We start from the raw sequence: 24,160 nt of genomic DNA, 5'->3' as shown, positions 1-24,160 counted from the left end.
CAGGGCTAGGGCTGGGATAGAGCCCATCTCATAACCCTTCATTCACTGCTGCAGATAACAGAGCCTAGGAGTGAAGGGGGAAGAAGCCCCTCCACTTCCAGACCTGAGGAGTGCAGCCCCCCCTTGGATCCACCATTAAAATGCTACTGCACAACGTCCTCATCAAGTGATGTTGAACTCTGACCCTTTTCACAGCCACTGTAGCTCAAAGAACATGTGCTGGTCGGTGGCGGCGGAGCGGTTCCAGCAGACGCTGGGATGTGGTAAGAGATCCTGCCCAGCACGGCCATCATGGGCCTGTGCCTGACCATCCCTGGCGTGTTGCTCATCCACATCCACAGATACCTCAACGGGGGCAAGGAAAAGAGAATTGCTCCTCAGCCCTACCAGTGGCACCTGATGGAGAGAGACCGGCGACTGTCGGGGGTTAATGACTACTATCGGTCCAAGGGATTAGAGAACATTGACTAAGAAGCAACTCGTTGAGTGAAGAGTTCTAGTTCCTGTACAAAGTAGTTTAGCTCCAGTAAACACGCATTTATATTTGATGCACCGTGTTATATGGTGCACATAAACCTGGAAAATGAAAAAAGAAAAAGAAAAAACCACACCCACGTGCCACTGCAGCTAGCAGAGACACCACTGCTCCTTGTGCATACCACCATTTTAATATTGCTGAGAGGAGGGGAGGAGGCCCGGAAAGCACCTCCTCTTGACATTGTCAGACTGCTTCTTTTCCTAGTGCAGACAGACTCAAAGTTTCTAATTTTAGTCAAGGGGTAAACATCAGTCTGTGGTCGCTTGTTCTTCTGCACTGCATGATGTTATCAAGACAGAAAGACGGGGGTGTGTGGGGGAGATAGTCATTACAGGTAAATATGCTGCAATGATGCTTTTTCTATATAGGGCTCTAGAATTATCCATGTCATCAAGCTTTTGTTTACATAAACAAGGGTAGGGGATTTCACCTGAGTTTGGCTATTATCAAAACAGAAAAATGATAGTACCTGGTTTTAATTAGGTTATGCTAATACAATAAAATTGGCAAAGTTGTGTTATTCATTCTGATTTCTCACAGCAAAGCCACACCAGGCTTGGACAGTCCTTGCATAGGAGACCTCTAGGGAAAAAGCCAGGAGCTGCAGGAAGTGGTGTTGGCAATTTAGTGAGTGGTGAGGTAGGGATTCATATTTAACACCCTTGTCTTTTCCTTCTGAGCAAGTGCTAAACCAATGTCCAAGTAACGTGGTGTTGGAGATGCTGGATACAAAGTAAAATGGACATCCTGATCATCCATGGTCATAGATGAAACTTCTTGCAAACATCTGAGCAATTGCCTTCCCTGCAAAGTTAACTCAGATTATACCTAAATTCTGCATCCGTCCACACTCACAAACGTCACTTGTAGCAGCATGAGTTGGCTGGCAAGACCAGAGCTGTAGGCTAAAGCCTGAGTAAGCATAACTAATCAGCTGCTAATACAGCCATGCTGCTGTAGTGTGGACACAGGACTGGCCAAATTCCAAGTTGATTAACGCCATCCAGCCTATCCAAATTAACCTGTTGCTTCATTTGAAACAAATGTTGCTTATCGTTTCCTGTTCTAAGATGGTTGTAGTGTACATGCCCGCCTTCCTATTTAAAAAAAAAACATTGGTATCTTCATTCTGTCCCACAGACATTTTAGTCCAGTATATTTCTACTTATGGATAACTAATGGGGTAGCTGCTGCCTGCTTGAATTGGGCATTTGTTGAAATGATTTCTGCAATACAATAGTTCCTGAAATTCACACTGGCGGTTTTTCCCCTTTTGGTCACCCAAGATTTGAAGCCCTGCTGCCACAGCATCAGCCTGACTCTAATCAGCTGAAGGCAGAAGTAGTCTTACATACTACAAGCATTTTCCTGTTCGGTGTTTTAAAAAACTAACGCAAAGATCCACAGACACAGCGTGCCAGTACACAAAGTGCTGTTCGGCGCACAGTCAACTACACACTTTTTTCTCTGTACTAGTACTGACAGAGGTGATTCTTGGGGCTCCCAGCCAGTGAAGTCCCACTGCAGCGTAAGTCTGTAAGACATTATGCAAATCAGCACATCTGTCCATCTTCCACTTCTAGAGTTACAGGAAGTACCTTGCTAGATCACATTCAAAATACTGATATTCCAAGAGAAACCTAAAAGGCTCGGACAGATTTCTTCAAGGACTCGTGATGTCTGGTCCTCTCTGACTGTAGGTGTTCCCTCCTCAAGTCAGCCTGTGAGTCAGAATACAAATTTCTACCTGCTTACCTAGCCTGGCTATTCTTCAGCAATCTCGGTCTCCTGGTGGACAACGACCTTGGTCACAGACATGTCCGGGTGCTGCTCTTTTGCTTCTTTGATGGCCTGCACGAGAACCTAAGAAAGAAACAGCTCTTCAGAGAAGCACTTTGGGCTGCATACAGCGGAACAGCTGAAAGTGAATTTCACTGCAGTCTCCCCATGTCACCATACCAGACACTGGGTGAAATCCTGGCCTCACTGATGTCCATGGCAAAACTCCCGTTCATTTCAGTGGAGGCAGGATTTCACCTAGCGGCTGCAGCCTTGAACAGCAGGGGGAGAGCTGCCGGCCTGCCAACCACTCCCACCCAGAGCAGAGGGGAGCCAATCTGGAACAGCAGGGTGTAAAAAGCCTTAACTCCAGGAAATTCCACTGCCAGCTGACTTCATTGTTGCTACCTTCCCACCTTACAAGGATAATAAAATTATTTTACGTATGAAGCCTACAGGGAATGCTTTTGCCATTTGCCTTCAGTTGAGTTGTTGGTCTAGAGTTGCACTAACTCACTGCACTTGCTCTCCACTAACCGATATGATCACCATGTAACCGCACTTGTTTCTTTCTCCAGCCATCAACCACCACTTTGTTTGCATGTTGTGTCCCTTTCCACTTTACTATGTCTTCCTTGTCTATGTAGTTTTGGAAGCTCTTCAGGGTGGATACCATGTCTTCATGCCATTGCACAACATAGCACAAAGAGGTGCCCCTCTCCTATTGCTCTCTTGGCACCATTACAATACCAACAGCAGCAGTATTGCCCATTTGCTGTAGCCGCCATCATCTTCACAGCATGTTAGAAAATTACATAAAAACTGGAATTACTGGACTTACCCTTGTTACCTTTTGTAACCTTGCCTTGTTGCCTGTGTCCAGGAAATGAACAGTCTTACATCACACCTTTATTAAACTGTCAGAAGACTACTTATCTCTGACAAAAATGAAGCAAATGAAGACACTTGAATCTCTCAGTCTAGAAAGAAACTAAGCAGAGAACTATATGTGGAAGTTGCAGTGCTTTCAAATCTTCCTGGAAGCAAGTGGCATTGCAGGGTGAATTCCCCACTTTTTGGAGGGGGAGGAGAGACGGGAGAAGAGGCAGAAGTTCGGAGGCATTAGAAATGTACAGTAAGTTACAGTGGGAGAACAAAGAAATAGAAGCTGCCAAAGTCAATCAGATTTTGATACATCCAATCCATGCACTTGGGAAAAACACATTTGCTTTACAAGAACCCAGTTGCCAAGTGAGTCCATTGTTACAGGCCTTTGCAATAAAGTTGTCAAGAATGAGAAGAATTAACAGATTAGAGACATTTGTAGAACAACAGAAAGTCTGGCCGATGTCAGATTATTGGGAGAAAGTCTCAAATTTGTAAAGAACATTGGATATTAACTAGTAAAACCGGTTTCTCAAATGAAAACATTGGTGAACGGAAAAACTGAAGTTAATCTAAATAAGATGCACACTGAGGCATAAAAACAAAATCTGAATGAAAACAAATAGGAACCAGATTTGCTGCTGAAGATAGGTATTTGGGTCTCAAACTCTCAAAATCAGGTTCTACAACAGATTGGTTTGTGACAACTGGAACAAATTTCAATGCAGGAAGTATATTAAAGAATCACATCCCAGATCTCTGAAGATCGAAATGTAGTTGTTGATTATCTGCTGATTTAGGACTAAATGATTCCACCACAATGGGACTATGGTTTTGTAACATGTAAAATAAGAACCATAAATTGTACAGGAACAAATACTAGGTCAGGCTGAATGAGATTAGTTAAGTGGGATAAACACTCAAGGACAAGGGCATGACTGTCTTAGACCCATGAATGCTGGAGGCAGTCGTACAAATGGAAAAACCTCAACAGGATGGCCTCTCAGACATTCATGGGCATGTTAATTTTGAAAAGTTAGGGATGAATTTGCTTAGAGTGTGTTAACTTCTCCATTCAGAATGCTGTGTGAGAACTACACATAATAGGGCTTGAATGATTGGCAAGAAAGAATCATTTGGGAATTAAATCACAGAACCACCTGTATTGAAATATTTGGAAAGAGTCTAGGATCTCAGCTGATGCATGGTGACATGGTTTGGGGCTGTCCTTCTAAACAATAATTGCCCTGTGGCATGTGCTTCTAAAAACACTAATATACACCAGAACTGTGCTCTAATTAGTGTTGAGTGTCTGAAGTACATAGCATATTTTTCAATGCTATATAAATAATTACTTCATTAGACACCAAAAAGGGCCTAAAAGCCAGCTTAATGTTCATGTGAAACCATAATACTGTTATTATGGGAAAGGGAAAGTTCACAAGAGGAACAGTTTATTGGATCAGGTTTAGGCAGCAGCTCAGTGGCTTTGAAAATTGTATATATCTGTAATTTCTAGGAAAAGCTCATATCTCCAGTTAGGAAGAGTTACCAGACTCCCAGTCAGGGTTCTGTTACTAGTTGGGTCCACTAAGTAACTTTTTCAGATATTTTGTTTTTATCACTGAGCTCTAACTGTTGGAGCATGTTGTCTATGTGGAAACAAGAGTTCTTCAAGCAGCAGAAAACAAGAATACCCAGCATAAGAGGGAAAGAGATCCATGAGCACTGTTTAACATGTTAAAGAATGCATCTGATCCTACACTGACACTGTCTTTCTCTGGTGACTTCTCCCTCCACAAACTAAATGAAGATTAGCTACACCAGGATGGCAGTGTGTGTGTGTTTTCTTTAAAAATACATCTGAGTTTCATACTAGCTCTCTCTAAACTTTCCTAATTTAATAGTAAAAATGGCAACACGATAGTTTATACTTCTCTAACACCATTCAACAAAGGTTCTCAAAGCACTTTACAAACATTTAACCCTCAAGATCCCCTAGGAAGTGGGTATGTATTAAGCATTTTACAGACAGGCAAACCAAGGCAGAGTAGGGTCTGTGACTTGTCAAAAGGTCACACGCAATTAGTATCAGAGCCCAGAACAGAACATAGCTAGATTCCAAGGTCAATATTCTAACCACTGGAAAACATTATGATCAGTAGCAAAGGCTGTTTGCTTCTAAACTTCAGTTGCTTTCAGCTTTGATACACTCGTATACACAAGCTTTCTATTCTAAATGTTTAGCTATTCAATCCAAATATCATTCAGGACATAAAAACAAAACAAATCCTTGCAAACGTGCACACAGAGTCCCCTAAACTCTACAATGGTCCTTGAAAATACAACAAGGGATGGATTACTAGTCTCTAAGGAAATGTTGGGCAGAAAGTGACTAAAAGAATGACTGAGCTGTCTCATGCTTATTCTTCATCAGAGACTTTCATGTCACATTTCCTCAGTTTAAAAAACAAACTTGTTTTGAATTGAAAAAAGCCAGCAGCACACTCAAAGTTGAGCCCTTCTGCTTTGGACATTGCCATGTATAAAAACTTCTGGAAACAAAATTTTGTGCTAATATCTGGCAGAACAGAATTCAGCTTGTTCTGCCCCAGCTACAGTATGTCTCTGCAGAACTAAATGCCTGTTTGCCAGTCAGTTACAACTTGAAGACATACAACTGTAATAGGTAGCACCACAGGGACATCGGCAGTCACTTTTCTGACATTAAACAGTTTAAAATGAGAGACCTATGTCTGCAGCTGAAACACTGCAAACGAAAAATGTTACCTCTTCCACAGAGACAAGCAATTTTATTTCTAGTCCAGGCCAATTTCCCTAAGCTGCAACCTAAATGACTGCATTTACCACAAGTGAGGCCACTTGACTGTCTAGTACAGAAATAATTTGCAGGTTAGAACAACTGATTAGTTCTTTGCAAAACTAAAATGGCTCTTGGCTGGGTAACACTAAAATCGCTCACCTGATCGTGGTCAATGTCTGCATCTCCTGTGATGACAATTCTTTTTTCAATTCTTGTCTCTGAAATTCCACCTTTTACAGTCTAGTATGAAAGAACATAGGTTACTAGTAGCCTACAGTGCAACAATGGCAAAGGATTACAAAGTGGATTGAGGTTGGCTTTCAAAGACAGAACTCAAACTATAGTCACTTGCCAATTACCAAAACATTACTGGGAAACTAGCATAACTGGATCATAGACAGAGCGAGAGGACACAGAAAAAAATCTCACCTCAGTGTACGACAATATCCCCTTCTTCCAAACCAAACAAGCACATGTCAATAAAGAGTTTTTTAATAAATAAAAATATTAATCATTCCCGTCTTGTGGGCTGGAATGTTAATCATGTCAAAGGGACACTGTCAATGTAACATGCTCCATTACTACAGCTGAAAATCATTTTAAAAATCTAATTTGTATTTCACCACATAGAGTGTGCAGTCTCTGTTGTGTGCTTCACTCAACATGGATAATGCACTCAGGCTGCTTAGTTTCACTTTGACTCCCAGGAACTAGCACAATAATATTAATTTTGTTCAGAGGAATGTTCAAATCCAAAAATTCCCAGCAACTCTGCATTGAAATAAATAAAAAACAAAACAAGAGGCCCACAGCAATGCTGGCAGTTAGTATGTCCATGACGGTGTTAGTGAAGTATTTCAGGTTTTGTAAAACCTTTGATAAAAATGTGACATGGATCTAGAACTAGGGGACATTCCTGTAACTTAGAAGTAAACTGAAGTCTTCAAACTCGTCCCTACTTTCTCAAATTGAGGATTTCTCACATGTAAGTTTGATTTGCCAACAGTCCCCAACTTCAGTCATTTGTAGCTCAAACTCTGTATTAATTAAAAGTTCTAAACAGGACTCAATCTTATTGACCGTACAGAAAAGGAAGAAGAACTCAAAGGCTAGCTACATTTAAAATGAAAATAAGTATTTGGCTAACACACTGACAGGAGGTCCTCAGAACTGCCTCAGGATCCCAAGCTATTGTTGGATCACTCAAACTGTGGTGGTACAGTTCTTCAGGAAGCAAGATAATGTCCATTTCCAAGTGATTCTGAATTGCACTGGTATCGGGCAGAATTAAGGGCAGAGAAAGGGGAACACAGGATTGGAGGGGGGAAATATTTGTACAACTAAATATTTGGCAGGAACAGGCCAACTTTGCTTCCTGTGGTTTGAGCATCAATAGAACTTTTAGATTTCATACCAATCCTGTTAGCATCACCTTTTTACCTTTGTAATCTGTGTGGTGGTTGTGCTACTGGTGGTCTCTGATGTGATGGTCTGAGCAGTGAGCAGAACTCCGGGGTCTGAGTCCCCATTGCCATCGTCTGTCTATAACACACACACAAAACAGCAATCAACCATTTTCACACCATCACCATGCAACAGGACCTCAGTGCTGTAATTTAAGATGATGTACAATCATTGCAAAAGTAGACTTTGCATTATTTATTAGACAAAGTGAACCGATTCACAGCTGGATGAATAATTAGCATTTTAGCGGTGTAACAAATGTTTCAAGACTAATGCTGTCTGAAAGTACAGCACTTAAAGAACCAAGGAGCCATGCTGCCGTCCAACAGAGCCACGATGAAATCAAGCAGAGAAGCCTTGACATCCATTAGGATGTCTGAGCTGTGATCTCACCCAAACACAGGGTGACTATTCTCCACTTCACACAGTGACTTTGTTCAGCTCTCCCCCTCTCGATTCTGGGATGATGAATGGGTCTTCTCTACCCTCCCTTTTCTCCTCTCGCATTCCAGTTGAATTGGGGTGCTGTGCTGGTAAGTTTACTTACTGACACACTAAACTGACTCACATGTTTCAGGCAGCACGGGTAGTGCTACATGTTTACTCTAGTTGCTCTGCATTGTCACAAATTACTCCTACAGATTCCATAGAAGCTAATTGACAAGGTCCCCACACCTATCACTCTCCCTGCTCTACCAATAATACCAGCCTTGTCCACACTGCCTTTTTGCATATACCACCTTCCCTGAAGTGGTCTATAAAGGCTATTACACTGCTCAAGTCTCACTTCTGTTGAGACTCCTATAAAAGAATCAGTTCAATTAAGATGGCTGAGGGGGCAGATGGGGTTAGTTGGCATTGTATCCATTTATCATTCTAAACAGGTTTGGAAGCTATTTTGGAATCCATTTCCCCCAAGCCCTTTGTACATCATTTGTCTTACAGCCTCTTCAGGGTTGTGCCCAGCACAGTGTAAAGACCCTGGATGCTACTATAACCTAAATAAACCATAAGTAACAACAACTGTGTACCACCACTTTAATTACTTGGCTCCCATCCTGTACAATTCTCAGGCTTTCCAAAGCCTATCTATTGCTCCAGAGTTTATTGTCCATGCCTCCAAATGACTGAATTAAAGCTATACAGTGAGTAACAGCCTCTTTTGTCCAATTATTGTTACAGAACAGTCTATGAAATTGTAATGACAATTTAAGACAAGATTAAGATGCCCCAAGTACTCCTGTTCTTTTTTCAGATACAGACTAACACGGCTGCTACTCTGAAACCTATCTTCAGAGTGACCACTAGGTGGGACCACTTTCTGTGCTATATAAAACTTCAACTCCCCCAGAGATCATCATTACTTTTTGGCCAAATCTCACCTAATCTCAAATAATTAGGTTACAGAATTCTCATTTCTCCTTTGAGACATTAGAGCTAGAGATGTAAAGATGGTGACTAGACTAAGCTTGATCAGTTAATCTCAGCCACAAATGCTCTGAGCAATATGGGTTCAAACCTAACATTATAACCTGGATCTTACGGCCAGTACTGGTGCTGCAGTTTGGTTCTGGAGAGCATGTGACACTGTTAGAGTGCTCTACTTCAGATGGGATGTTAAACAATCAGTTGCTGATGATCTCTGGAAACAGAGTTTCCACAAGGATGACAGTATGCCAGATATGCATTAAACAAGTGGTCCATTGCACATACACCTCTTTGCAATAGGCAGTCACACTAACTCCATATTACAGATGGGGAAGCAGACACAAAGGCTAAGACAAATATTTTCAAATTTGGGTGCCATATTTAGGCACCCAAATATGTTACCTGATTTTCAGAGATACTAAATGACGCCTGTAAAGTGCAAAGCATTAAAGCCATTCAGTGGCAGAACAGAATGCAGTTCTTGGTTATTCCTCTACCATTTAGCCTCTAAGTTGCAGACTTCCTAACGTAAAAAATGGATACTTACCTGTTCTGTAACTGTTCTTGGAAATGGGGGTGCAGACATGTATTCCACTCAGGTGTGCGCACACACAGCATACCAAAGTCAGAGAACCTTGCCTAGCAGTACCTGTAGGGGCAGCCCTGAGTCCCTCACTTGGCTATTTAAGGGCAGTGCCTCTCTGCCCCGAACATCAGTTCCTCTGACCCAAACATCAAAAATAGAGACCCTGATAGAGAGGCGACAGAGGGTTGGTCATAGAACACACGTCTATGCTCACATCTTGAAGAACAACAGTCACAGCACAGGAGATAACCAGTTGTTCTTCAAGTGGTTGCAGACAGACACATATTGCTCTCAGGTGACTCACAAACAGTACTTGGAGGTTGGTGCCTACTTAAACAATGACTGCAAGACTGCCTTCCCAAAGTTTGCATCTGACCTAGACACCGTGCTAATAGCATGATTCTTGGTAAAAGAGAAGATCAGGTACCAGTCCTGCAAACTCCCAACTATTGAAACATACTGAAGAATGCTATCCATGTTTCTTGGGCCCTCATCAAATGGCCCATAATTTCCATGGAGACATGGTCTGAGCTACGTCATTGTATGTTGTTGTAAAGCAGGAAGTTATCCACCTGGAAATTGGCTGTGCAGAGACTGACCCTTCACTCGATCCTCATAGGAAACAAAAAGACAAGGCAACACCTGTGTCAAGGTTCCTTCCCCACTCTGAACTCTAGGGTACAGATGTGGGGACCTGCATGAAAGACCCCCTTGGCTTATTCTTACCAGCTTAGGTTAAACACTGCCACCGCCGAAGTGTCTAACAATAACAACAGGGGAAGTGCCCACCTGGAAACGTCTCCCCACCCCAAAATATCCCCCCCAAGCACTACACCCCCTTTCCTGGGGAAGGCTTGATAAAAATCCTCACCTATTTGCATAGGTGAACACAGACCCAAACCCTTGGATCTTAAGAACAATGGAAAAGCAATCAGGTTCTTAAAAGAGAATTTTAATTAAAGGAAAAGTAAAAGATTCACCTCTGTAAAATCAGGATGGTAAATACCTTACAGGGTAATCAGATTCAAAACAGAGAATCCCTCTAGGCAAAACCTTCAGTTACAAAAAGACACAAAAACAGGAATATACATTCCATTCAGCACAACTTATTTTATCAGCCATTTAAACAAAACAGAATCTAATGTATATGTCATAAATATAAAGGGAAGGGTAAACACCTTTAAATCCCTCCTGGCCAGAGGAAAAACCTTTCACCTGTAAAGGGTTAAGAAGCTAGGATAACCTCGCTGGCACCTGACCAAAATGACTAAATGAGGAGACAAGATACTTTCAAAGCTGGAGGGGGGAGAAACAAAGCTTCTCTCTCTCTCTGTGTTGCTTTTGCCAGGACCAGAGCAGGAATGCAGGTCAGAACTCCTGGAAAGGGTTAACAAGCAATCTAGTTAGATATGCATTAGATTCGGTGGTTACTAGGAACGGTTTGTCAAAGTCTGCGGCCCTTAGCACAGGGTCAGACATGAGCGTCGCTTTAAGCGGGTTAAAGGCCTTCTGACACTCTTTGGTCCACTGAATGGCATTTGGCCGTTTCTTTTTGGTTAGGTCTCTCAGTGGGGTGGCGATTTGGCTGTATTGTGGTACAAATCGCCTGTAATATCCGGCCAAGCTTAAGAAGGATTGGACCTGTTTCTTTGACTTTGGGACAGGCCACTTTTGGATAGCATCCACTTTGGCCTGTAGGGGGTTGATAGTTCCTTGACCCACCTGGTGTCCAAGGTAAGTCACTCTGTTTAGGCCTATTTGACACTTCTTAGCCTTAACCGATAGTCCTGCCTCACTTGTGCGCTCGAAGACTTTTTGTAGATGTTCCAGGTGTTCTGCCCAGGAATCCGAAAATATGGCCACATCGTCAAGGCAGGTGACTGCATATTCTCCTAATCCCGCTAGGAGACCATCTACAAGTCTTTGGAAGGTGGCGGGTGCATTCCGCAGCCCAAAAGGGAGTACATTAAATTCATACAGCCCGACATGTGTGGTGAAGGCTGACCTTTCCTTGGCAGATTCATCTAGCGGTACCTGCCAGTACCCCTTGGTTAAGTCTAAGGTAGAGATGAACTGGGCCCGTCCCAGTTTCTCTATTAGTTCATCTGTGCGTGGCATTGGATAGTTGTCTGGGTGAGTTACAGCATTTAGCTTATGGTAGTCCACACAAAAACGTATCTCCCCATCTGGTTTGGGAACTAGAACCACTGGAGATGCCCATGCACTGCCAGAGGGGCGGATTACCCCCATCTGTAGCGTATCCTGGATCTCCCGTTCTATAGCAGTTTTAGCTTGAGGAGACACCTGGTAAGGTTGGACTTTAATTGGGTGAGCACGACCTATGTCAATGGAGTGGTATGCCCGTTCAGTCAGTCCTGGAGTGGCTGAGAACGTCAGCGCGTAGCTAGTGCACAGCTCCTGGATCTGCTGTCACTGCATACGCCCAAGGGTCATGGAGAGGTTCACCTCTTCCACGCCACAAGCACTTTTCCCTTCGTAGTAGATACCTTCAGGCCACTCAGCGTCACCTCCTCCCTGGGCTGTAAACTGACAAACCTTTAATTCTCTGGAATAAAAGGGCTTTAGAGAATTAATATGGTACACTTTAGGCTTTCGGTTGGAGGTGGGGAATGCCATGCGATAATTAACAGCTCCTAGGTGCTCCTGGACCGTGAATGGCCCTTTCCACAATGCTTCCATTTTATGGGCCTGGAGCGCCTTTAAGACCATGATCTGGTCCCCTACTTTGAAGTACCGCTCTCTGGCATGTTTATCATACCAGGCTTTTTGCTCTTTTTGAGCATCCTGTAGGTTTTCTTTAGCAAGGGCTAAAGAGGTTCGGAGGGTGTTTTGTAGGCTGGTTACAAAGTCCAGAATGTTAGTTCCTGGAGAAGGTGTAAACCCCTCCCATTGCTGTTTCACCAACTGTAATGGCCCCTTAACCTCATGGCCATATAGAAGTTCAAATGGTGAAAACCCTAAACTGGGATGTGGTACAGCTCTGTAGGCAAAAAGCAACTGCTGCAAAACTAGGTCCCAATCATTGGAGTGTTCATTTACTAATTTACGTACCATGGCCCCCAAAGTCCCATTAAATTTCTCCACCAGGCCATTTGTTTGATGATGGTAAGGGGTGGCAACCAAGTGATTCACCCCATGAGCTTCCCAAAGGCTTTCCATAGTTCCTGCCAGGAAATTAGTTCCTGCATCTGTGAGGATGTCGGAGGGCCAACCTACCCTGGCAAAAATGTCTGCTAGTGCCTGGCACACACTTTTAGCCCTGGTGTTGCTTAGAGCTACTGCTTCTGGCCATCGGGTGGCAAAATCCATGAAAGTCAGTATGTACCGCTTTCCTCTGGGTGTGTTTTTCGGAAAAGGACCCAGAATATCCACAGCTACCCGCTGGAATGGAACTTCAATGATGGGGAGTGGCTGGAGAGGGGCTTTGACCTGGTCTTGGGGTTTTCCCACTCTTTGGCATACCTCACAAGACCGGACATAGGTAGAAACATCCTTGCCCATTCCCTCCCAGTGGAATGACCTCCCCAAACGGTCTTTGGTCCTGTTCACCCCAGCATGGCCACTAGGATGATCATGGGCTAAGCTCAAGAGCTTTACTTGGTACTTAGTTGGAACTACCAACTGTCTCTGAGGATGCCAGTCTTCCTGGTGTCCACCAGAAAGAGTTTCTTTGTATAAAAGTCCTCTTTCTACAACAAACCTGGATCGATTAGAAGAGCTGAGAGGTGGTGGGTTGCTCTGGGCCGCCGTCCAAGCTCTCTGGAGGCTTTCATCTGCTTCCTGTTCTGTCTAGAACTGTTCCCTTGATGCTGGAGACATCAGTTCCACATTGGATTGTGGACCTAGGCTTGGTCCCTCTGGAAGCCAAGTAGGGGATGGGGCTGTTTCCGTTGACTGTGAACCGCTCTCCACTGGTGCACTATGTTGGGGTTCAGGCTCCGGCTGAGCCTCTTGTGTAGGGTTATCGGCTGCTGCCGGTTCAGGTTCGGTGGGGCCCTCTGGTGTTGGGGTGGCAAGTACTGGATTCACTGCTGGCAACGGTTCAGGTGCTGGTTGTTCCACCGGTACCGGTGCCGGTTCTGGGGCTGGCTCTGTCTGGGTCTCTGGGATTGGATCCACTACTGCTGTTGCAGACGTTGGCATGGGGTCCGGTTCCATCACTTCTGACCAGGTCCTGGTAGAAGTTTCCAGAACAGAGCTAGGCCTGACTGTTTGCTTAGCCTGGCTGCGGGTGACCATTCCCACCCTCTTGGCTAGCTTCACATGATTCGCCAAGTCTTCCCCCAATAGCATGGGGATGGGATAATCATCATAGACTGCAAAAGTCCACGTTCCTGACCAGCCCTTGTACTGGACAGGCAACTTGGCTGTAGGCAAATTGAAAGAGTTGGACTTGAAGGGTTGAATTGTCACTTGGATCTCTGGGTCGATTAAACTGGGGTCCACTAAGGAAGCATGGATAGCTGACACTTGTGCTCCGGTTTCCCTCCACACAGTGACCTTCTTCCCGCCCACACTCACAGTTTCCCTCCGCTCCGAGGGTATCTGGAAGGTATCTGGGCCTGAGGACCTCTGTTGTGATTCCGGTGCAATGAACTGTAATCTGTTGGGGTTCTTGGGGCAGTTGGCCTTTACATGCCCCGGCTCGTTACATTTAAAACATCGTCCAGCTGACGGGTCACTGGGGCGAGGTGGGTTGCTGGAGAACGGTGTGGCAGGACGATAAGGGGCCTTGTAGTTGGGGCCTTGGGCTGCCCCCGGTAGTAGGGGGTGGTCTGAGGGTGTCCCTTCCGGTATCCACTCCAACTGCGACCAGGGTTGTTCCTCTCTCCTCCCTCCCCCCATTTTGTTCTGGCTTGCCCCACCTCTCCGGCGGTCTGGGACTGCTCGTATCGATCAGCATAAGAAGCAAGACTTTCTGCTGAGTCTATTTCCTTATCCGATAAACACTGTTTTATTTCCTCCTTGGACATATTCAGGAATTGCTCCTGAGCTATCAAATCACACATTCCTTCAAACCTAGTGACACCCCTTCCTTGGGCACATTTATCTAACAGATCCTTCATCTGGTTTAGATAAGCCACATGACTTAGTCCAGGCCCTCTCTTAAGGGGTCGAAATTTTACTCTTAAAAGAATAATTTTTATTGAAGAAAAAGTAAAAGAATCACCTCTATAAAATCTGGATGGTAAATACCTTACAGGGTAATCAGATTCAAAACACAGAGAATCCCTCTAGCAAAACCTTAAGTTACAAAAAGACACAAAAACAAGAATATACATTCCATTCAGCACAACTTATTTTATCAGCCATTTAAACAAAACAGAATCTAACGCATATCTAACTGGATTGCTTACTAACTCTTTACAGGAGTTCTGACCAGCATTCCTGCTCTGGTCCCGGCAAAAACATCACACAGACAGATTGAACCCTTTGTTCCCCCCTGCCCCTCCAGCTTTGAAAGTATCTGGTCTCCTTATTGGTCATTTTGGTCAGGTGCCAGCAAGGTTATCTTAGCTTCTTAACCCTTTACAGGTGAAAGGGTTTTTCCTCTGGCCAGCAGGGATTTAAAGGTGTTTACCCTTCCCTTTATATTTATGACAACCTGAAAAGTCCTCTCTAAAACGCCAAGCACCTTCTCCCATCCAACGTGTGAGGCCACTGTTCATCTGCATTGGAGTTCAATTTAGGGAAGAACACCGGCAATAAATCATTTGGTTAAGGTGAAACTACTTTGAACAAATGTTGGCCACTTTGTTTGAAAAACTGCATACACGGGAGTGCTGCCATTAAGGCCCATAGCTCACTTACGCTCCTTGCAGATGTTATAGCAACAACAAAGGCTGTGTTCTGGCACAGGAGGAACAGGGAACAAGTCTCCTGGGGCTTGGATGGAGGTCTCATGAGGGCACCTAAGACAGTATTAAGGTCCCACAAGGGTACCTCTTTCACAGGTGAGTGGAGACGATTGACTCCTCTTAGAAATCTCACTATCACAGAATTTGAGAAAATTTTCTTCCCTTTGCTGGACCAGCATCTTGAGTAGGAGGACCGATACCGTGACGGAGACCTTCCCGCGGTGTGGGAGACAGGGATCTGCGCCAAGGAGACGGTCGGCAGGAGGATGAACGGTGCCAGCAATATGGTGATCAGCGCCTCCCTCGGGGGATCTGCGTTGAGAGGGCAGACACGGCGATGCCGGAATCTAGGGTGACCTGCAGAGGACCTGAGTTGAGAAGCCAGAGATCTGGGGTGCGGAGATGGAGCGCGTTGTTTTGGCTCTAGAGATCTGTGGTGCTCAATTGCCCTGTGGGAGGCCTTTACAGCTGGCTTGCCCTTATAGGGAGCCTTTTCTGCTTCCTGCGACGCATGCGGAGCCAGCAGCACTAGTAGAGGCCTCTGTTCTCTGGGTGTCGGGAAAGCCTGGAAAGGCGTCAGCCCTGCCACAAGCCTGTGTACCCTACCGCCCCTGAGAGTCAGTGGCGGATCCCTCCCCATTGGGGAGGCGCTCCAGTGTGGGTGGTTGGCCCGAACTGGGTCCTTTGCCTGTTACCCCATGGCCCTTCTTGCTCAGTTCCAGATAGTTAAATTTCTTCCACTTCTTTTTGGGCACTACGGACGGAAATGGTGCTGGGATGCACTAGGCACCGAGGCCGAAGTGCTAGGGGTGGAGTCCGGCCGGGAAGGCTCAGAAGCCAGGCAGAGAGCAGCCTCCATGAGGAGGGCCCCAAACGGATGTCGCACTCTTTCCGAGTTCTTACAGGAACGGCCTATAGCTCACTTACTCTTACAGGAAGGAATTGTCTCTAGATAATACGTAGTCCTGCCACGAGTGCAGGGGACTGGACTAGATGACCTCTCAAGGTCCCTTCCAGTTCTATGATTCTATGCAACACTTGTCATTCACATGTGATTCCCCCAAGCACTTCAGGCAGCTCCTGTGGGGGTCACTAAACAGGCATAGGCCTGTTCCAGTCAGAGCAGGGCTTAAAACCAGAGTCCCAACAGGGCCGGTCTCCAACTTGTAACTACACTACTTAACAACTACTTACTAATTAACTACAGAAACAAACTATTTACAAGGCCCTAATGCTCAAAAAACAGTAGAGAAAAACCGCTAACCTTTGGTAGGCAAGGAAAAAGACACTCCGACTAACCACCATGGGCGTAAGAAGGAACTGAGAGGGCGTTGGGTGCGGCACTCAAGAGGGCACCACAGCTGATCCTACGGATACCGTTAAGGCAAAAATCTTCAACAACCGGGCATGCAGGCACGTGCACACCTAGAATGGAATCAGCATGAGCAAGCACTCGAAGAACTACTAAGGGTACTAACTAAATAAACTATTAACTATCCCCAGAACAACAAAACCTCAGAAGACCGAGGTAGAAAAGCGTGAGGTAAATACTAAACAGAACACTCCGACTCTAGCTGCAGGCAGTGAGAAGGAATGGAGGATGGTGACAGTTGTGCTTCAGACTTACCTATGGAGCCACATTTGAATATAGTTATTACACCACTACTGTTCTAATTTACTAATTTAAAGTGCTTTGAGATTGATTATAACAAGTACTTTCACATTCTGAGTCTATTTTTGTTTTCAGTACCTGCTTTTGATATAGAAATGTAGCAGGAAATCATCAGGATAAGATGATACAAAACAAAGTTTTTTAAAAATGTCAAGATAATTTAATCTGTACACAAAGTTCTGAAGAAAGATAAACGGAAAAGAGACTACAGGAAAAGTGTGATAAACAGAAATGAAAAGAGACAGCAAATCTCTCATAGGACAAAGGCTAGTCTACATCAAAGCACCAGCAGCAGCCTGTGAGAAATTCTGTTCAGACATGGAGCTATTTTGAAAACCTCTTACTGGTCATTCTTACTGGTGTGCACACATCAATATATACACACAAGTTATTTGTGCCAAGCTTTCACATTCTGAAAAAGAGAACCTTAGTTTAGTACACAGAGATCTGGAGTGTTGAGGCTGATTTCATGCAGCCTGTTTAAGGATTCATGAAACATGCCAAGCTTTTCATTCTGTTCAACACAGAATATTTTTCATTTGATGGACACTGTAAGGGATGATACTGGAAACTGAGTACTTAGAACTGGCCATCCTGGTACCAGAAAGAAAAGTCAGGATTTTCCTGATAATAAAGAAATGTAATCTGAAAAAAACCACCACTACTACTACGGTGCCAACTGGCAAACTACCTAACTAGACCTGGGGATTAGGACAACATTTAGAAGGAATGAATAGAGAGTCAGCGATACACTGAAAACACACACGGAGCAGTTCCATTTCAAAGTTAGAGCCACCAAGAGGAACTGAGCGGCAGTTCGTCACTCTGCCCTTTTAATGTGGTTGGCATGAGGCATGAAGAAAAAATGGTTACTAGCCTTCCGTAACTGTTGTTCGAGATGTGTTGCTCACCACATGCACCGGTGCTGGAAGTTTTTCCCTCAGTGGTATCCGTAGGGGACCGGCTCTGGCACCCTCTGGAGTAGTGCGCATACGTGCCGGTATAAGGGGCACCGCTGGCTCCCCCACCCTCAGTTCCTTCTTGCCGCAACTCCGAAAGAGGGAAAGGAGGGTGGGTCATAGAACGGACATGAGCAACACATCTCAAACAACAACAGTTACAGACGGTTAGTAATCATTTTTTTTCTTTGAGTGCTTGCTCATGTCCATTCCATGTTAGGTGACTCCCAAGCAGTATCTCCGGAGGCAGGTCAGAGTTCATGGATGTGTTGACTGCAACACAGCTCTGCCAAAGCCAGCATCATCTCTGGCAACTGAGGGATGGCATAGTGGGTCGTGAAGGGCTGTACCAACGACTACATTGAGGCTCTGCAGATGTCCTGGATAGGGCCTTGTGCTAGGAAGGCTGCTGACAACTCCTGAACTGTAGTTGAATGGGCCATTGCTATCGGCGGAGGTACAACCTACGCCAATTCGTAGCAAATACGGATGCAGGTAGTAATCCAAGATGAAAGCCTATGAGAAGACACCAGGAGGCCTTTCATCCTGTCAGCCACTGCAACGAACAGTTGAGTGAATCTATGGAAGGGCTTGGTATGCTCTAAGTAGAAAGCCAGAGCCCGCCTGACATCTAGGGTGTGAAAGCGCCTCTCCTTGTTGGACGAGTGAGGCTTTGGGCGGAATACCGGGACGAAAATGTCCTCGTTAAAATGAAAAGGTGACACCACCTTTGGCAGGAAAGCAGGATGGGGACGCAGCTGAACCTTGTCCTTGTAGAACACCACGTACAGAGATTCCAACGTAAGGGCTTTAATCTCAGAGATTCAACTAGCTGAAGTGATAACTACAAGGAAAGCAACCTTCCACAACAGATTGAAAGAGAACAGGAGGCTAGAGGCTTGAGGCTTGAAGGGAAGGCCAGTGAGCCTAAAGAGGACTAGGTTGAGGTCCCATTGAGAGACTAGGTCCCGAACTGGCAGAAAAAGCCTTTCAAGACCCTTAAGAAACCTGATCATCATTTCATGCAAGAATACTGATCTGCTCTGGACGCGGGGATGGAAGACCGAAATGGCTGCCAAGTGCACCTTGATCGAGGAGAAGGCCAGGCCTTGATGTGTCAAGTGAAGCAGGTAGTCCATAATGGACTGCAGAGAAGACTGGGTTGGGGAGATCCTCCACTCCAATGCCCAGCAGGAGAAGCACTTCCACTTTGCCAGGTAAGTTGCTCTAGTGGAGGGTTTTCTACTCTCCAACAGAATGCGCTGGATTTGAGTAGAGCAGGCCTGCTCCTCCGGGTTCAGCCACACAGCATCCACACTGTGAGGTGGAGAAAGGAGAGGTTCAGGTGACCTCTTGTGATCCTAAGAGAGCAAGTCTGGATGGTTGGGAAGCGTCCATACGCGCACTGTTGCCAAGTCCATGAGCATGCCAAATCAGTGCTGGTGAGGCCATGCTGGGGTGATCATGACGACTTTGTCTCTGTCCCTCTTGATTTTCAGGATGGTCCTGCTGATAAGTGGGATTGTCGGGAAGGCATACATCAGGTTGCCTGCCCAAGAGAGAAGAGCATAAGAGAGTGATCCACCGTTGAGCCCGTGAAGGGAGCAGAACCGATGGCACTTCCTGTTCTGCTTGGTGGCAAACAGGTCCACTTGGGGTGTTTCCCACCTCTTGAAGATCATTCTGACGACCTTAGGGACCACTGTGGTGACAACGCTCTGTTCATGACCCTCCACGCCTACCATCCCAGCGTCTGCAGTGTGGGACAGGTGCCAGGGCTTGGGGTCCCGGTGCCGCCTGTACGGGAACCAATGGCAGAACTCAGCAATGGTACACCTAGATGATCAACACCTAGAGCTCTGGGAACAGCGCCAAAAGTCCGGCGACCAAGACTGGGATGGCAGAGAACACCACCTCAACCCTGGGGACTGGTGCTGAGAGTCCGGCGATCTGTGTCTTGGCGCTGGGGAACTGTGTCATGGTCCTGGGGTTTGGCGTTGTGGTCCCAGTGAACTTCGTTCCCCCAAGGAGCGATGCCCACGCTCCGGCGACCGGTGCCATGATTGCGGGGACCGGCGGCATGCTACGGCTCTGCGCCGGCCATTGGACGAGCGATGCCACGCCTTGTGAAACTGGTGCCGAGAGTCCAGTGAACAGCGCCAGGAACTCCAGTTGGTATGGGCAGGTTGGAAGCGCATCCCCAGGGAACACTGCTTCGACGTTGACTGCCATGGTGCTGGGGAGTGATGCCGCATGGATGGAGACCGCTGCATGAGCCCCAGTGCCGACTTCATCTTGACAGGGCGTTTGTGGCACCAGTAAAAGACATGATGTCTTCTGCAGCCTGGAAGACCTCGAGCATGGATGGGATCTCCGGGTGCCAGGGACCTCTGCAACTACCCAGGGTGGCTGCTGGGTCCCTAGGAGGGCTGGGTAGCCTAGCTGGTGATGCAGGTGCCTGGCTGGGCTCTGGAGACGTGCTGCCCCGCACGGGCTTATGATCTTCTCCAGACTTTCCCTTTCAGTACAGGATGTCAGGGAACGCCCTCTCCTGGTGTGCTTCCTCACTTCTTAGCAGATACCAGGAACTGGGACCAGTGGCAGGAGGCCGGTGCCCACAGCACACTTCAAACAGATGCCGCTGTGCTTGGTGCGGAGTCCGATCTTGGTGGCCCGGAGAACAGCACGAGGGCCGACTCCATGAGGAGTGCTCTTAGTTTTATGTCTTGCTCCTTTTTAGTTTTTGGCTTGAAACTCTTGCAGATGCGACACTTATTGCTAATGTGGGTTTTCCCCAAACACTTCAAGCAGCTTTGATGAGGGTTGCTGATCATCATAGGCTTTTTGCAGCAATCACGAGGCTTGAAGCCCGGGGCATGCCCTGTCACTGGGCTAAGTCCCTTAAGGGACTATCTAACTTATCTACAGTACTATTATGTAACTATTAAAAGAACAAAAAGAACAACTTATCTAAGAACGATTTATACAATGAATGACAGGAAGAACCACTGGGTAAGCACTTGCCGAAGCAAGGAGATGTTCCAGCACAGTCACTGGCAGTAGGAAGGAGCTGAGGTAGGGGCAGCCGGTGGTGCCCCTTATCCTGGCGCATATGTGCGCCACTCCAGAAGGCACCAGAGCCAGTCCCCTACGGATACCACTGAGGGAAAAACTTCCGCACCAGTGCATGTGGCAAGCACACACACCTAACATAGAACAGACATGAGCAAGCACTCGAAGAAAAACTCAGGGTATATGCGTGGCTGCAACAGACACTGCTAGCCAAAAGACTCCAACCTAGGGCCCATGGGGCACATGCACACTATCAGTGGAATATGTATATGGACAAGCAGTTGAAAGAGAACCTTAATTCAGTCCCACATGTGTATGTATTATGATACAGCTTTTAATTAAATTATCACATTCCTGAAACCTGCGAAAAATACCTGGTGCAAGAAAGAATAATTCTTGCATTGCTAGAATCTACACTATGCCCATACCTTGAATAGTGCGCGCAGTTCTCGTCACTCCTATCTCAAAAAAGACATACTGGTATTGGAACAGGTACAAAGAAGGGCAACAAAAATGATTAAGGGCATGGAACAGCTTCCATATGAGGAGAGATTAAAAAGACTGGGACGGTTCACAGCTTGGAAAAAAGATAACTAAGGGAGGATATGATAGAGGTTTATAAAATCATTAAAGGTGTGGAGAAAGTGAATAAGGAAGTGTATTTATTCCTTCACATAACAAAAGAATCAGGGATCACCCAATGAAATTAATAGGCAGCAGGTTAAAATAAATAAAAAGGAAGTATTTCTTTACATAATGCACAGTAAACTTGTGGAACTCATTGCCAGGCGATGTGAAGGCCAATAATATAATGGGGTTCAAGAAAGAATTAGATAAGTTCATGGAGGATAGGTTCATCAATGGCTATTAGCCAAGATGATCCGGGATGCAACCCCGTGCTCAGGCATCCCTAGCTTCTGATTGCCAGAAGCTGAGATTGGACAACGGGGGATGGATCACATGATGACTGCTTGTTCTGTTCATCCCTACTGAAACACCTGGCATTGGCCATTGTTGGAAGACAGGCTACTGGTCTAGAGGGACCATTGGTCTGACCAAGTATGGCCATTCTAATGTTCTTATGCTGTCTCATTCTAAGGATTAATAAACTTTGCACTTACATAATGTTACATTTAATTAAATCCATTGTGAGTTAGGCAAAACATTTCTACCTGTGCCGCTTCGTAGGTGATAGTCTTGGTCTCTGTGTGAACAATGGGAACTTCTTTTGTTGGAATTTCACTTTTCACAGCATTGGACACGTCAGAGATGGTAACTGTCTGAGTCTTCACTAGGGGTGGCTATGAAAGAGGTTTAAAAAAAACAACAACACGTAGCATAGTTACATACTGATGATGTTTCTGGTAAACGCTCTGACACTGATCTGATAAAAACATCACAGACTGAGAAACCAAGTCTCATCCTAGAAATCTTGAACATTTTAGCCCTACAAAGAGTTTGATACATGTTTTAGAGGATCAAGCATTGAACCAGCAAAGTCAAGTCTGAGGCTTAAAACACACAGTAAGATCCTCTCTAACTGAGCTGTTCTCTCTTAAATTAGACCAAGAAAGTCATCAAGGGTTAAATAGTCAGATTTACTATGAATGTACTATACTGATTAGCTTCCGAATTATGAGGATGAGGACCCATAGAAAACTGCCAGTCAGACCATGACTCTGTACTGAAATATCAAAATTGATGCTGTACAGACTGGACAAATAAAAAGTTAATCATGGCTCACTGAAGCTTTATTCTGAATGCAAACAAAGCCATTTCCATTGTTAAAATACTCATCAATCTGTGGTTCACTGGCTTTTATTAAATCAATGTCAGATACAAGTCTTTAAAAGAAAAACAGTGTGTGTCTTGAAAGAGAAACTAGAAAAATCAGTTCTTCCACCACCTGGTAATTCATCAAGAGAGAAGATAATGTTAGCAAAAGACCCACAAGGTTTCCCCAGCTTGATCAGTTTCTGCTCACCTTCCCAAAGTCTGCCAGTTGCCACCTTGATTGTTAGTAAGTTAAGCGGTCATCTATTTTAACATAAATGATTGATATTCAGCAACACTGAAGCAGGCAAAAATCTCTGCCATGGTGATGGTGGGATTTGAAATCTCATGACAATTACAATGTAAACGTAGACTTTTGACAGAGCTACAATTTGCTGTGCTACATTAAGTTTCAGCCCTGAAGCATCTCCTTTAGCCTGGTTTCCAAATTTTCTGCAATATAGCAGTAAAACCACACCAAAACCTCATGATAACCACCTAATTCCGTGGAATAAAATTAAACGTGGTAGCCTTTGGAGTCTGCAAGTTTCCTTTTACTTAGAACACAGGGCACTTGTGTCAAAGGAACACAAAGGCCATTTTTCATTCAGGCATGTCTGTCACTTTATGCAAGGCTAAACTGGAGGGGACTCCGTTGCATGGACTTTGCAGGAGATTAACTGGCTGATCAGTTTGGGGAATGAATTCAGGCCATGTAAACATAATTCCTCATCACAGATTTGTTTGCTGCAGTGTTTAGGATTTCATTCCAAAAACCAAAAGGGAGATTTGAAAAAAAAAGGAGGCATTCTGAGCTTACAGTTACTACCTGAAAACAGCGAATGAGTGTGGGAAGCCCATCATCAATATTCGAGTCGTGACACTCTCCATTTAGCTTTCTAAGTGGATCTCTTGTAAAATAATTTTCTTCAACATTCTCTGCCTCCTCCTCTCTCTGACAGGGATGCAGTGGAGGTGAAACAGAAATTGTAGGAGTCTCCACCTCAGACTGCTCATCTGTGTCATCTGTCTGCTTTTTCACACCTGCATAACCCTTTTCACATGTTAGGTCATCCTTGCTCGCAAGGATTACAGGAGCTCTCTCCTCCTCCTCCCTGCTTAGGGAGGAAGTGCCAAAGTCATGACTTTGTAAAGACTCTGGTGGAGTTGACATTTGGTTCTCACTAAAGGCTACTGAATACTTTGGGCCCTCCAATTCAAAGTCAGGGTTAGTACTTTTCCTCTCTGTCACTGCATCCACATCCATTTTGGGGAGAAAGTCACACAGACTCTAAAAAGAA

At 45.2% G+C, this 24,160-nt stretch overlaps 2 protein-coding genes across 50 annotated transcripts in view; one reads left to right on the top strand and one right to left on the bottom strand.

The window, feature by feature from the left end:
* EPB41 (erythrocyte membrane protein band 4.1) overlaps positions 1-24,160 on the bottom strand; it is a 198,699-nt gene that overhangs the window by 5,780 nt on the left and 168,759 nt on the right. For 34 of the 49 annotated variants that reach the window (XM_043532074.1, XM_043532076.1, XM_043532077.1 and 31 more), the window contains 4 exons: positions 22,259-22,387; positions 7,467-7,568; positions 6,186-6,266; positions 2,294-2,401 (listed from right to left, as the gene is read on the bottom strand). In XM_043532074.1, coding sequence (XP_043388009.1) covers positions 2,303-2,401; positions 6,186-6,266; positions 7,467-7,568; positions 22,259-22,387 — 411 coding nt within the window. In that variant the 3' untranslated portion in view covers positions 2,294-2,302. Of the gene's footprint in view, positions 1-2,293; positions 2,402-6,185; positions 6,267-7,466; positions 7,569-22,258; positions 22,388-23,688; positions 24,151-24,160 lie in introns of those variants that run through there. The other 15 variants (XM_043532085.1, XM_043532089.1, XM_043532090.1 and 12 more) reach the window with 6 other exon arrangements.
* On the top strand, positions 259-851 carry LOC102930727 (NADH dehydrogenase [ubiquinone] 1 alpha subcomplex subunit 1). Its single transcript, XM_027827160.2, is given in 1 exon segment — positions 259-851. A coding segment is annotated over 1 exon segment (213 nt). The 3' UTR covers positions 472-851.

The sequence above is a fragment of the Chelonia mydas genome, chromosome 19 (assembly GCF_015237465.2).
Source record: "Chelonia mydas isolate rCheMyd1 chromosome 19, rCheMyd1.pri.v2, whole genome shotgun sequence".
Classification (NCBI taxonomy): Eukaryota; Metazoa; Chordata; order Testudines; family Cheloniidae; genus Chelonia; species Chelonia mydas.
The sequence above is the reverse complement of the archived record's forward strand: the minus strand, read 5'-3'. Positions and strand labels throughout refer to the sequence as shown.